A 12902-nucleotide genomic window follows, 5' to 3' on the forward strand; every position below is an offset into this window, starting at 1 on the left:
CTTTAAATCACCACTTCAATATTTAATGGGTCTGAGAACCCTGTATGTTCACACTATTAAACACATTGTATTATCCTTATAAATAATGATCATATATCATGTGTTAGTATTAGTTTTATTATCAACCTATGGTTGTTGTTTCTGCTTATTTTGATAACTGATCATCGTCATATTTCCTCTGTTGATTGAACGATGACCTTCATTGTTTGAGTGCTGATAATCTCGTGCAGGTGTTCCTCTACCTGTACTGTACTTTCTGTTTTTGTCTCTAATATTTACTATTTATTTCAGGTTTTTGTCTCTTTTGGTTTCACCCCCGCCCCCCTCCCCACAACCCTCCCCACACCCCCACCCCCCTGTGAGACTCTGATCACGTGACCAGCTATTGACTCGTCCTCTCGCGAGATGGGACGCGGTTTTTCGCGAGATCATCTGCAGCAACATACCATCTGCACATCTCCCGGTAAACCTGCACATCTCCCGGTAAAACACCGATTAAGGGCCCTGGGCACGACGCGCGTGCACAACACAGTCTGAAGGTGTGCGCGTAGGGGCGGGAGGACACGCGCGTGTTTCTGAATCTTGAGGAGGCTGCAGCCTGAGCGCTCGACATCACGTGCACGCGCAGAGCTCTATCGCTGTTTGGTCGCGCGCGTGGCAGGTTTGCAGTTTGTGTCGGTCTGTGTGTGTGTGTGTGTGTGTGTGTGTGACCTTCACTGAGGTCAGGTGTCAGGTGACTGATCAGCTGTTTATTGATAATTTCTCTGAGTAATGAAACCTCTATCCCAGATATTTTGAGCTTTTAGATAGAAGATAGAATCGGAGGATGAAACCCTCTTTATTTGACACACACACACACACACACACACACACACACACACACACACACACACACACACACACACACACACACACACACACACACACATACACACACACACACACACACTGAAATGTGTCCTCTGCATTTAACCCATCCTAGTACGAGGAGCAGTGGGCAGCTATCCTGCAGCGCAGCAGGGCCTAGGAGGTGAACTGGGACCTCTCCAAGTAGCAGTCCACTTTCCATATTTCAAGTCTGTTCGGGGACTTGAACCGGTGACCCTACGATTCCCAGTCCAAGCCCCTACTGACTGAGCCACTGCTGGATTTTGAGCTTTTCTTAATAACAACAATAATAACAGTAGTAGTTTTCGTACTTCAATATTCAGATTAGTTTAAGTAAATGTGATCTCCCTTCCCTTTGTCATTAAGAATTTAATCCAGAATCAAATCTTAATTTTCAGATTCTCTAATAATGTCATATTCTGCCGTGTGTGTGTGTGTGTGTCAGGTGATGGAGGTGTCCTCTCACAGCCTCTTCCTGCTGCAGCAGCTGAACGTGCAGCGTGAGTTTGGCTTCCTGTGTGACTGCACCGTCGCCATCGGGAACGTTTACTTCAAGGCTCACCGCGCCGTGCTGGCCGCCTTCTCCAATTACTTCAAGATGATCTTCATCCACCAGTCCAGGTACAACCCAGACCAGGACACTAATGCCGCTTTTCCACCAACTCGGAGCTGGAGCTGACGCTGGAGCTGACGCTGGAGCCGATAAAGATCTGGTTCTTCGTGTTTCCACTGCAGTAGCGCCGGCTTTAAGCGCCGAAAAAACCGGATCTTTCTGGCCCCACTCGGCTGCCCGGCAAGATCCAAGATCCAATACGAACAAATACGTCACTCTTACTTCAGAGGGGGGGATTAACCTGGGCTTACAGCTCATGGAGTACAGCGAGTACAAGTTGTAACAGCAGTATCTCTGAGCACAGGGACTACAGCGCGACCACACACTGATACACACACACTTTATACAGTCCGGCAGCACTAACCGGGTCAGTGTGGTGCTGTTTACTCACCGGACTTTAATCACCGTTCTGTTAGTGAGCATTGGGAAGAGCAGGCAGACGTTCTCCTGTGTATTATTGCAGCTATGGGATGGAATCAGTACTTGGGCTACACAGGCTGCCATCACAAGCAAAACCATAAGGAAAACTACGCCGGTAAAATGAGTAGGAAACGGCTTCTGCCACAACAGGATGTCAGAGCAGTGAAGGTAGTCAGAGGAGCTGTGCTGACATCACCTGTCTGAAGACAGAGACACTCTCAGAACAGCTGTGAAGAAACAGCGTCAGTTCAGACTGAACACAGTCACTGATGGGGGGGGGGGGGGGGGGGGGGGGGGGGGGTATGCATCAGCTGCTGGTGTGACAGACAGACAGTGAACATGAATCAGTCAGAGCGGACGTTAACAATGACGCAATGCCGCAGCTCCACTTGAGCTCCACTCGGCCTCTGAGCGGTGGAAACACAAGCGGTGCTACAGGCTAGAACCAGAACAGCAAAGGATCGGATCTTGAACCGAATCCGGTTTGGTGGAAAAGGGGCATAACAGGACTCGACCAAGACTCGACTGAGACACTTTTATACTCTAGTCACAGGAAGTTGACGGGTCCTCTTGTGTGTCCTCAGTGAGTGTATTAAGATCCAGCCCTCGGACATCCAGCCGGACGTCTTCAGCTACCTGCTGCACATCATGTACACCGGCTCCTGCCCCGCACAGCCAGTGGATCCAAGCCGGCTGCAGGACGGCATCAAGTTCTTGCACGCCTACCAGCTGTGCCGGAAAGCTGGCGAGGCCGATGCTGCCGCCGCAGCCGACATGGTCCGCATGTCCAACCTGTACGGCATCCAGATCTCCTCTCAGCTGGCCAACAAGGAGGCCCGAGTCCCAAAGACCTCCTGCAGCGCCGAGGACGGGCGCGGGGGGCGGGAGGGCGTCCCGTTGGAGCGCCAGGACGCTACGACGCGCACCGTCTGCTCCGTGGCTTCTGGAGATGACTCGGACATCTCGGCTCGCATCAAGCAGGAACGGGTGGAGGAGGAGGGGGAGGATGGTGTGGAAGAGGGAGGTGGCGTCCTATTCAAACAGCTAGTCCTGATGTGTCCGCGCTGTGGAGACTGCTGCTCCTCCCCCGAGGACCTGCGGGAGCACCTGTTCAGCCACGCCCTCCCCCCCGCCCACCGGGTGGAGGAGCTGCAAGGAGGCGAGCCTGACACTGGCGTGGAGGAGGGTGGGGAGGCAGGGTGTCTGCAGGAGGCGCTGAGGCAGAGCCAGGCACTGGCCAACCAGCTGGCTGCAGAGCTGAGGCGGAGCCGGGGGGGCGAGAGCAACCCAGCCCCCCCTGCCCGAAAGCGTAAGATCTCCTGCGCCGTCTGCAGCCGTCGCTTCGCCCACCGGGCAGCACTGCAGGAGCACATGTACTCCCACACCGGCCGCCCGGCGCGCCTGCAGCGCTGCAGCCGCCTTTGCAGCCAGATCTTCCCGGGCCCCACCCACTGCTGCCAGGCCGGGGGCGGGGCCTCGGTGGGGGCGGTGGTGCACTCTGAGGACGCCAACAGGGACACTCAGGACAACGGCAGCTCCTGCTACTCGCTGGACTCTGAGGTCTCACAGGAGAGCGTGGACGGACCTCCTGTGGAGTGATTGCAGGCTGTCCTACCTGTGCAGGTGGGAATCATGTGATCATCGAGAGTCACGTGATCATCGAGAGTCATGTGATCATCGAGAGTCACGTGATCATCGAGAGTCACGTGATCATCGAGAGTCACGTGATCATCGAGAGTCACGTGATCATCATGAGTCACGTGATCATCATGAGAGTCACGTGATCAACGAGAGTCACGTGATCATCGTGAGTCACGTGATCATCGTGAGTCACGTGATCATCACGAGAGTCACGTGATCAACGAGAGTCACGTGATCATCGAGAGTCACGTGATCATCACGAGAGTCACGTGATCAACGAGAGTCACGTGATCATCGTGAGTCACGTGATCATCGTGAGTCACGTGGTCAACGTGAGTCACGTGGTCAACGTGAGTCACGTGATCAACGTGAGTCACGTGATCAACGAGAGTCACGTGATCATCGTGAGTCACGTGGTCAACGTGAGTCACGTGATCAACAGCTTCTCAGGTGCGTTCAGGAGCATCTGTAGTTTCCAGCCAGCTGAGATGAACCTCCTCCAGCTGTGACTGCGCTGTGCTTCATGGGTCGTCAGACAGCATTGTGACCGGGCTGGAGAGCAGCAAAGAACATATAACCCAATATTTTAAAGCATATAGTCAAACATTTTCAGAATTCCTTATTTAGTTTTATTTCTTATTTTTAGAAAAATAAAATAAATCTGAAAATAAAAGTGAAAATAAAATATCTTTCTTTGTATTTATTTAAATATAGCTTTTTGAATTGATCAGTTATTACTTTTTGTTTTGAATGTTATACTCTGCAAAAACCAGAGGGGAAATTAAGAGGAAAAATAACGGAGATAAATACATTTTAAAAATACAAGAAAGTCCAGATGAATAAAAAAGTTTTATTTCTGTCTCTGTTTCTGCAGAGATCCTGATCTTCCACACTCGCCTGAGGACACTGAACGCCTCGCTGTCAGATGAAAAGCAAACGGACACTGAACGCCTCACTGTGAGATGTAAAGCTAACGGGCAGTGAACGCCTCACTGTGAGATGTAAAGCTAACGGGCAGTGAACGCCTCACTGTGAGATGTAAAGCTAACGGGCAGTGAACGCCTCACTGAGATGTAAAGCTAACGGGCAGTGAACGCCTCACTGTGAGATGTAAAGCTAACGGGCAGTGAACGCCTCACTGTGAGATGTAAAGCTAACGGGCAGTGAACGCCTCACTGTGAGATGTAAAGCTAACGGGCAGTGAACGCCTCACTGTGAGATGTAAAGCTAACGGGCAGTGAACGCCTCACTGTGAGATGTAAAGCTAACAGGCAGTGAACGCCTCACTGTGAGATGTAAAGCTAACGGGCAGTGAACGCCTCACTGTGAGATGTAAAGCTAACGGGCAGTGAACGCGTCACTGTGAGATGTAAAGCTAACGGACAGTGAACGCCTCACTGTGAGATGTAAAGCTAACAGGCAGTGAACGCCTCACTGTGAGATGTAAAGCTAACGGACAGTGAACGCCTCACTGTGAGATGTAAAGCTCACTGTGAGATGTAAGCTAACGGGCAGTGAACGCCTCACTGTGAGATGTAAAGCTAACGGGCAGTGAGACACTGAACGCCTCACTGTGAGATGTAAAGCTAACGGACAGTGAACGCCTCACTGTGAGATGTAAAGCTAACGGGCAGTGAACGCCTCACTGTGAGATGTAAAGCTAACGGGCAGTGAACGCCTCACTGTGAGATGTAAAGCTAACGGGCAGTGAACGCGTCACTGTGAGATGTAAAGCTAACGGGCAGTGAACGCCTCACTGCTAGATGTAAAGCTAACGGACAGTGAGACACTGAACGCCTCGCAGTGAGACGATGATCCCCTCACGGTGAGACGGTGACCCCGGATCACGGTGAGACGGTGATCCCCTCGCGGTGAGACGGTGATCCCCTCACGGTTAGACAGTGACACCTCGTGGTGAGACGGTGATCCCCTAGCGGTGAGACAGTGACGCCTCGCGGTGAGACGGTGACGCCTCGCGGTGAGACGGTGACGCCTCGCGGTGAGACGGTGACGCCTCGCGGTGAGACGGTGATCCCCTAGCGGTGAGACGGTGAACGCCTCACGGTGAGACGGTGACGCCTCACGGTGAGACAGTGATCCCCTCACGGTGAGACAGTGACGCCTCGCGGTGAGACGGTGATCCCCTCACGGTGAGACGGTGACGCCTCGCGGTGAGACGGTGACGCCTCGCGGTGAGACGGTGATCCCTAGCGGTGAGACGGTGATCCCCTCACGGTGAGACGGTGACGCCTCGCGGTGAGACGGTGATCCCCTAGCGGTGAGACAGTGACGCCTCGCGGTGAGACGGTGACGCCTCGCGGTGACGCCTCGCGGTGAGACGGTGACGCCTCGCGGTGAGACGGTGACGCCTCGCGGTGAGACGGTGACGCCTCGCGGTGAGACGGTGACGCCTCGCGGTGAGACAGTGACGCCTCGCGGTGAGACAGTGACGCCTCGCGGTGAGACAGTGTTTGGAGCAATTTTCTTGTGAAAGGACGCAGCAGTGCCTTCCTGTGCTGGATTCATGTGTCTGTGTGGTTTCTGTAAATTTGAACTTCATGGCAATCTGAGAGGAGAACCTTCGTTAGAGACTCTGTTAACTTTAAATATTGATACATATTTACAATAATGGGCTGATGGTTAAGAAAACATTGAAAATGAAGACATTTTTTCAATGGGTCACACGTGGTCCTTCACCTCCAGACTGTCCTCTGCTCATAGGCCCATCATTATAATCTTATTACTGATTATTACTGATTATTAATAATCAGTATTAAGATTACTGATTATTAATAATCAGTATTAAGATTACTGATTATTAATAATCAGTAATCTTAATACTGATTATTAATAATCAGTAATAAGATTACTGATTATTAATAATCAGTATTAAGATTACTGATTATTAATAATCAGTATTAAGATTACTGATTATTAATAATCAGTAATAATCAGTATTAAGATTACTGATTATTAATAATCAGTAATCTTAATACTGATTATTACTGATTATTAATAATCAGTAATAATCAGTATTAAGATTACTGATTATTAATAATCAGTATTAAGATTACTGATTATTAATACGTTATTATGTTTATTGATCGTCTGTGTTTTGTACAGGTCTGTTTTTCCAGTGACTGTTAAATACAGTTTTGTAAATGACATGTTTTTCCACCACTCAGAAGTGTTTTAAATAAACTCATTAAAATAAATCTGTTTCTGTTGAATAAACAAAAAGCGTTTTCAATATAAATTCTAAACTGATACAAATCTAACAGTTTTAAACGTAATGAAAGGAGAACAAACAAAGAACAAACATTTCAAAGTTTAATTAAACATTCACACGTTGTTACATCACTTCCTGTTGACTTCGCCATTTCTGTTTCCATGACGATGGAACCCTGCGAAAGAGCACAGTGTTACCCTGAGCTGAGACTGACAGGTGTTACCCTGAGCTCGGACTGACAGGTGTAACCCTGAGGTCGTACTGACAGGTGTTACCCTGACCTCGGACTGACAGGTGTTAACCTGAGCTGAGACTGACAAGTGTTACCCATAGCTGAGACTGACAGGTGTTAACCTGAGCTGAGACTGACAAGTGTTACCCATAGCTGAGACTGACAGGTGTTACCCTGAGCTCGGACTGACAGCTGTTACCCTGAGCTGAGACTGACAGGTGTTACCCTGAGGTGAGACTGACAGGTGTTACCCTGAGGTGAGACTGACAGGTGTTACCCTGAGGTGAGACTGACAGGTGTTACCCTGAGCTCGGACTGACAGGTGTTACCCTGAGCTGAGACTGACAGGTGTTACCCTGAGGTGAGACTGACAGGTGTTACCCTGAGGTGAGACTGACAGGTGTTACCCTGAGCTCGGACTGACAGGTGTAACCCTGAGGTCATACTGACAGGTGTTACCCTGACCTCGGACTGACAGGTGTTAACCTGAGCTGAGACTGACAGGTGTTACCCTTAGCTGAGACTGACAGGTGTTACCCTGAGCTCGGACTGACAGCTGTTACCCTGAGCTGAGACTGACAGCTGTTACCCTGAGCTGAGACTGACAGGACGGAGTGTTACCTGCATGGTTCACCTCCACCGCCTGGCTCTTCAGGAGGAAGCGGCGAGCGCTCTGCACCGTGTTCTGAAACACACACACTTCATTACCGCTGCTCAGAAGCAAACAGCTGACGCTGCGACACTGAAGGCTCACCTCCATCAGCATGGCCACCGTCATCGGCCCCACCCCTCCTGGAACAGGGGTGATGAATCCCGCTCTCTGATTGGCCGAGGCAAAGTGGACGTCCCCCACCACCCGCTTACCGCTCACCTTCGTTACATCTGTCACACACACACACACTGATGCAGTATCTGATGCAGTATCTGATGCAGTATCTGATGTAGTATGACGTGTACCTGGGATGTGGTTGATTCCACAGTCGATGACCACTGCCCCCTCCTTCAGCCAATCACCTCTCACCATCTCCGCTCGGCCCGCCCCCACCACCAGGATGTCAGCGCGACCCACCTGCAGGTACATGTACTCAGGTATGTGTTGTACTGCTATCATCCCTCGGTTCCAGAACACACAATACTCTGATGATGCAGTACTTAAACATACAATATGCTCATCAACCGAGTACTGCTGAAGGCTCACCTGCTCAGGTAGGTCGGGGGTCTTTGAGTGGCAGGTGGTGACGGTGGCGTCGCTCCACAGCAGCAGGTCGTGCATCGGAGCGCCGACGATTTTACTGCGACCAATCACAACGGCATGTTTCCCCGCCACAGACACAACTGACAGGAAACAGGAAGTCAGGTGAGCACAATGTGTGTGTGTGTGTGTGTGTGTGTGTGTGTGTGTGTGTGTGTGTGTGTGTGTGTGTGTGTGTGTGTGTGTGTGTGTGTGTGTGTGTGTGTGTGTGTGTGTGTGTGAGACCTGTCTGTCTGATGAGCTCCATGCAGCCGTTAGGGGTGCAAGGGATGAAGCAGTCGTTCAGATCGCCTCGAGACAACTTCCCTGCATTAATACAACTCAGCCTTCACACACACACACACACACACACACACACACACACACACACACACACACACACACACACACACACACATACACACACATACACACTCAGTGAAGAGGAAGTGATAGTAAGAGGAAGACTTCCTGTGGACACTGACCCGTCCACATCTTTCTCTGGAGACACTGTGTTGGTGATGCGTTCAGGGTCCATGGGGTTCACAGAGTCTAGAGGAAGCTGCACGATGAGGCCGTGGACAGACGGGTCCTGGTTGACGGACAGGATGCTCTGCAGGACCTGCAGGAAGACAGGTTCATCAGGGGACAGTCCAGATGGTGTGCTCAGAGAATCTGAATATCTGGAGGACTCAGGTGACCTGTTCCTGCGTGGCGCTGTCCGGCAGTCTCAGGTGTTTGGCATCGATTCCGATCTGCAGACAAGACGCTCAGGTAATATTCAGATGACAGGAAACAGCTGACATGACTTCTGGACTGGGGGGGGCTCACCTCGGCTGCGGCTCTCAGCTTGCTGCTGATGTACAGGTTGGAGTCGTCTCTGTTTCCCACCTGAAACTCAGGGAGACACACACCTGACACTCAGGGAGACACACACCTGACAGTCAGGGAGACACACACCTGACACTCAGGGAGACACACACCTGACACTCAGGGAGACACACACCTGACAGTCAGGGAGACACACACCTGAAACTCAGGGAGACACACACCTGAAACTCAGGGAGACACACACCTGACACTCGGAGACACACACCTGACAGTCAGGGAGACACACACCTGAAACTCAGGGAGACACACACCTGAAACTCAGGGAGACACACACCTGAAACTCAGGGAGACACACACCTGACAGTCAGGGAGACACACACCTGACAGTCAGGGAGACACACACCTGAAACTCAGGGGGACACACACCTGACAGTCAGGGAGACACACACCTGACACTCAGGGGGACACACACCTGACACTCAGGGAGACACACACCTGACACTCAGGGAGACACACACCTGACAGTCAGGGAGACACACACCTGACAGTCAGGGAGACACACACCTGACACTCAGGGAGACACACACCTGAAGAGGCTGCACAAACACTGTGAAAAATTCTACTGCGTTCAATAGTAGTACAGTACTCCTGTGTACTCCTGTGTACTCCTGTGTACTCCTGTGTACTCCTGTGTACTGAGCTCCTGAGCTCCTGTCTGTGTTTGTCTTGTGTTACTGATTCACTTTACTCAGACGTGTGTTTGGACAGCTTGGAGCTCTGTGCTGCGTCAGCGTCTTCCTGAGAGACTCTGCAGCTGCTGCAGGAGATACTACCTGATAGTAGTAATATACACTCTGAAAATAGTGTACTCAGAGAAGTACTCAGTGAAATACTCAGAGAAGTACTCAGTGAAATACTCAGAGAAGTACTCAGTGAAGTACTCAGAGAAGTACTCAGTGAAGTATTCAGAGAAGTACTCAGTGAAGTACTCAGAGAAGTACTCAGTGAAATACTCAGAGAAGTACTCAGTGAAGTACTCAGAGAAGTACTCAGTGAAGTATTCAGAGAAGTACTGAGTGAAGTACTCAGAGAAGTACTCAGTGAAGTACTCAGAGAAGTACTCAGAGAAGCTGTAGTAGTACTGTAGTAGTAAAGGTACTGCCTGTTTGAGAGTCTGGGAGGACAGCAGCGTCCTGCTTCAGCTGTGAGGTACGGAGGGGGGCTAACACACCTCAGCTCCTCACCTGCAGCACCAGCAGCCCAGGCCGGAACCCCGACCACACCCTTCTCATCTCCTGCACCTCCACCTGCAGCCGCTGCCTCACCAACCTACACACACACATACACACACACACACACACACACACACACACACACACACACACACACACTCTCCGTATTCGTCCTGGGCTCTTTGATGCTGTCTGTCTCAGGTGGATCCTGTGACTCACCTGGCCGTCTTGTGGCCGCTGACAACAGTTGCCACGGTCCGCGTGCTTCCTTGGCAACCAGCGGCACGAAGACGGAGCGAGAGACCGACCAATGACATCATTCTGAGAGACAGACAGGTGAGAGAGACAGGTGAGAGACAGACAGGTGAGAGAGACAGATGAGAGACAGACAGGTGAGAGACAGACAGGTGAGTGAGACAGACAGGGGAGAGACAGACAGGCGAGAGAGACAGGTGAGAGTGACAGGTGAGAGAGAAAGGTGAGAGAGACAGGTGAGAGAGACAGGTGAGAGACAGACAGGTGAGAGAGACAGATGAGAGACAGGCAGGTGAGAGAGACAGGTGAGAGATAAGACAGGTGAGAGAGACAGATGAGAGACAGACAGGTGAGAGTGACAGGTGAGAGTGACAGGTGAGAGACAGACATGTGAGAGTGACAGGTGAGAAAGGTGAGAGACAGGTGAGAGACAGACAGATGAGAGTGACAGGTGAGAGACAGACAGGTGAGAGTGACAGATGAGAGACAGGTGAGAGTGACAGGTGAGAGAGACAGGTGAGAGACAGACAGGTGAGTGACAGGTGAGAGACAGACAGGTGAGTGACAGGTGAGAGAGACAGGTGAGTGACAGGTGAGAGAGACAGGTGAGATAATATAATAACATGAATACAGCAGTAAGCTTTAATGTTCAGAAAGTAGCAGACTCATTACTCTGTATCACACACACACACACACACACACACACACACACACACACACACACACACACACACACACACACACACTGGTTAAATTAGTTGATGCTTCAGTAGCACGATGCCAGAGGTGTAAAGGAGTACATGTACTCAAGTACTCAGGTACTTTACCTGAGTACTGTTACAGCATGCTCTGTATACTTTTACTTCACTACCTTCATTTACAACTCAAACATGATCAAGTATTATCAAAGGTTACCCGGCAGTGTGAAGCCCCCCCCCCTTTAAGAGCAACCCTTAGGGTATGAACACTAACGCTTGAGAGTATGTGTGTGTGTGTGTGTGTGTGTTTGTCAGCGTGTCCTTTGCTCTGCAAACACTCAGTCTCTCGTTAATGATTAAAACTGTCTCTTAAAATACAGACGTCTCCCATCATGCATCTGTGCACATACTTTAATAACCTCAGATATAATATTTAACGAGAGACTCACCTGAGAGACTCACCTGAGACGGCCCGAGATCTGCTGCTGAGCGAGTGTGTGAGTGAGCGAGTGTGTGAGTGAGTGAGTGTGTGAGTGAGCGAGTGTGTGTGTGTGAGTGAGTGTTTGTGTTTGGGGGGAGGGGGCGTCTCTCTGGGGATTCCTGAGCTATGGAAGGTCACGAGGAACAAAAGTCCTGACAGAGTTGATCTATTACCACAGATGGCTGAGGTGTAACTGCAGGTGTGTTCCACCTGAGTCAGCTGTCAGGAGGAGCAGGTATACTGGGGGGGTCGCTGGTACCCTCACAGATGGCCGACTTGCCCTCATTGTATTAATCTATCTGAGAAACGCCGGGGCAGTCTCCTGGACTGTCAGGTGACCAGGTGTCCCGCTCTTGGTTTATTAAGCACCTGTCTTCTTCCTATTCCTCCCCATCCTCCTCCTCCTCCTCCTCCTCCTCCTCCTCCTCCTCCTCCTCCTCCTCATCCTCTTTCTCCTCCTCCCCATCCTCTTCCTCCTCCTCCTCCCCCTCCCATCCTCTTTCTGCTCCTCCTCCTCCTCCTCCCCATCCTCCTCCTCCTCTTCCTCCTCCTCCCCATCCTCTTTCTCCTCCTCCTCCTCTTCCTCCTCCTCCCCATCCTCTTTCTGCTCCTCTTCCTCCATTTCCTCCTCCTCCCCATCCTCTTCCTCCTCCTCCTCCTCCTCCTCCTCCTCCTCCTCCTCCTGATCCACCTCCACACCTTCAGAACCACATTCACTGAACCTCTCTATACTGGGTTTGGGTTTAGGCTCTGGTTCTATGCCTCCTCAGTGTCTCTGTGTGCTCTGTAGGAGGAGACCACGTCCAGCTGATCACGTGTATGGACTGTGACCTGTTTCAGCAAAGCTTCCAGAACAGTGAGAGCTCATGTATGTGATGTGATGTGACCTCACTCTGCGGTGATGTAACTCAGTGTCAGAACAGAGGACTTCACTTCAGCATCCTGCAGTCTGAAGTTCATGCTTCAACGACATCATTCTCTCACACACACACACACACACACACACACACACACACACACACACACACACACACACACACACACACACACACAGAGACTGAAGCAGCCTCTCGAATGAAGGACGCTCTCTTCAGAATCCCAGATCTGATCAGATATCCGGTGTGTTCTCTAAAGACAGTTTATGAGCGGAG

At 50.9% G+C, this 12902-nt stretch overlaps 2 protein-coding genes across 3 annotated transcripts; one reads left to right on the top strand and one right to left on the bottom strand.

Moving 5' to 3' along the window:
- The first annotated feature begins 431 nt into the window (after positions 1 to 431).
- zbtb25 (zinc finger and BTB domain containing 25) lies at positions 432 to 5880 on the top strand. 2 transcript variants are annotated; one of them, XM_063902329.1, is made up of 4 exons: positions 432 to 661; positions 1334 to 1509; positions 2506 to 3544; positions 4437 to 5880. In XM_063902329.1, the coding sequence occupies exons 2-3, from the start codon at positions 1337 to 1339 to the stop codon at positions 3518 to 3520; spliced, it is 1188 nt and encodes a 395-aa protein (XP_063758399.1). In that variant the 5' UTR covers positions 432 to 661; positions 1334 to 1336; the 3' UTR covers positions 3521 to 3544; positions 4437 to 5880. The 2 variants fall into 2 exon arrangements, with proteins under 2 accessions (XP_063758399.1, XP_063758398.1); XM_063902328.1 differs by lacking the exon at positions 432 to 661 and having other exon boundaries at positions 1021 to 1509.
- A 999-nt stretch (positions 5881 to 6879) lies between these two features.
- LOC134877075 (C-1-tetrahydrofolate synthase, cytoplasmic-like) lies at positions 6880 to 11814 on the bottom strand. The gene is made up of 12 exons (XM_063902434.1): positions 11733 to 11814; positions 10537 to 10638; positions 10330 to 10414; positions 9086 to 9145; positions 8956 to 9009; positions 8740 to 8876; positions 8501 to 8601; positions 8222 to 8358; positions 7981 to 8092; positions 7778 to 7905; positions 7645 to 7708; positions 6880 to 6966 (listed from the first exon to the last, which is right to left on the bottom strand). Exons 2-12 carry the CDS (start codon positions 10635 to 10637, stop codon positions 6920 to 6922), a joined length of 1026 nt encoding a protein of 341 aa, XP_063758504.1. The 5' UTR covers position 10638; positions 11733 to 11814; the 3' UTR covers positions 6880 to 6919.
- Positions 11815 to 12902: the final 1088 nt, after the last annotated feature.

This window comes from Eleginops maclovinus, chromosome 15 (assembly GCF_036324505.1).
Source record: "Eleginops maclovinus isolate JMC-PN-2008 ecotype Puerto Natales chromosome 15, JC_Emac_rtc_rv5, whole genome shotgun sequence".
NCBI lineage: Eukaryota > Metazoa > Chordata > Actinopteri > Perciformes > Eleginopidae > Eleginops > Eleginops maclovinus.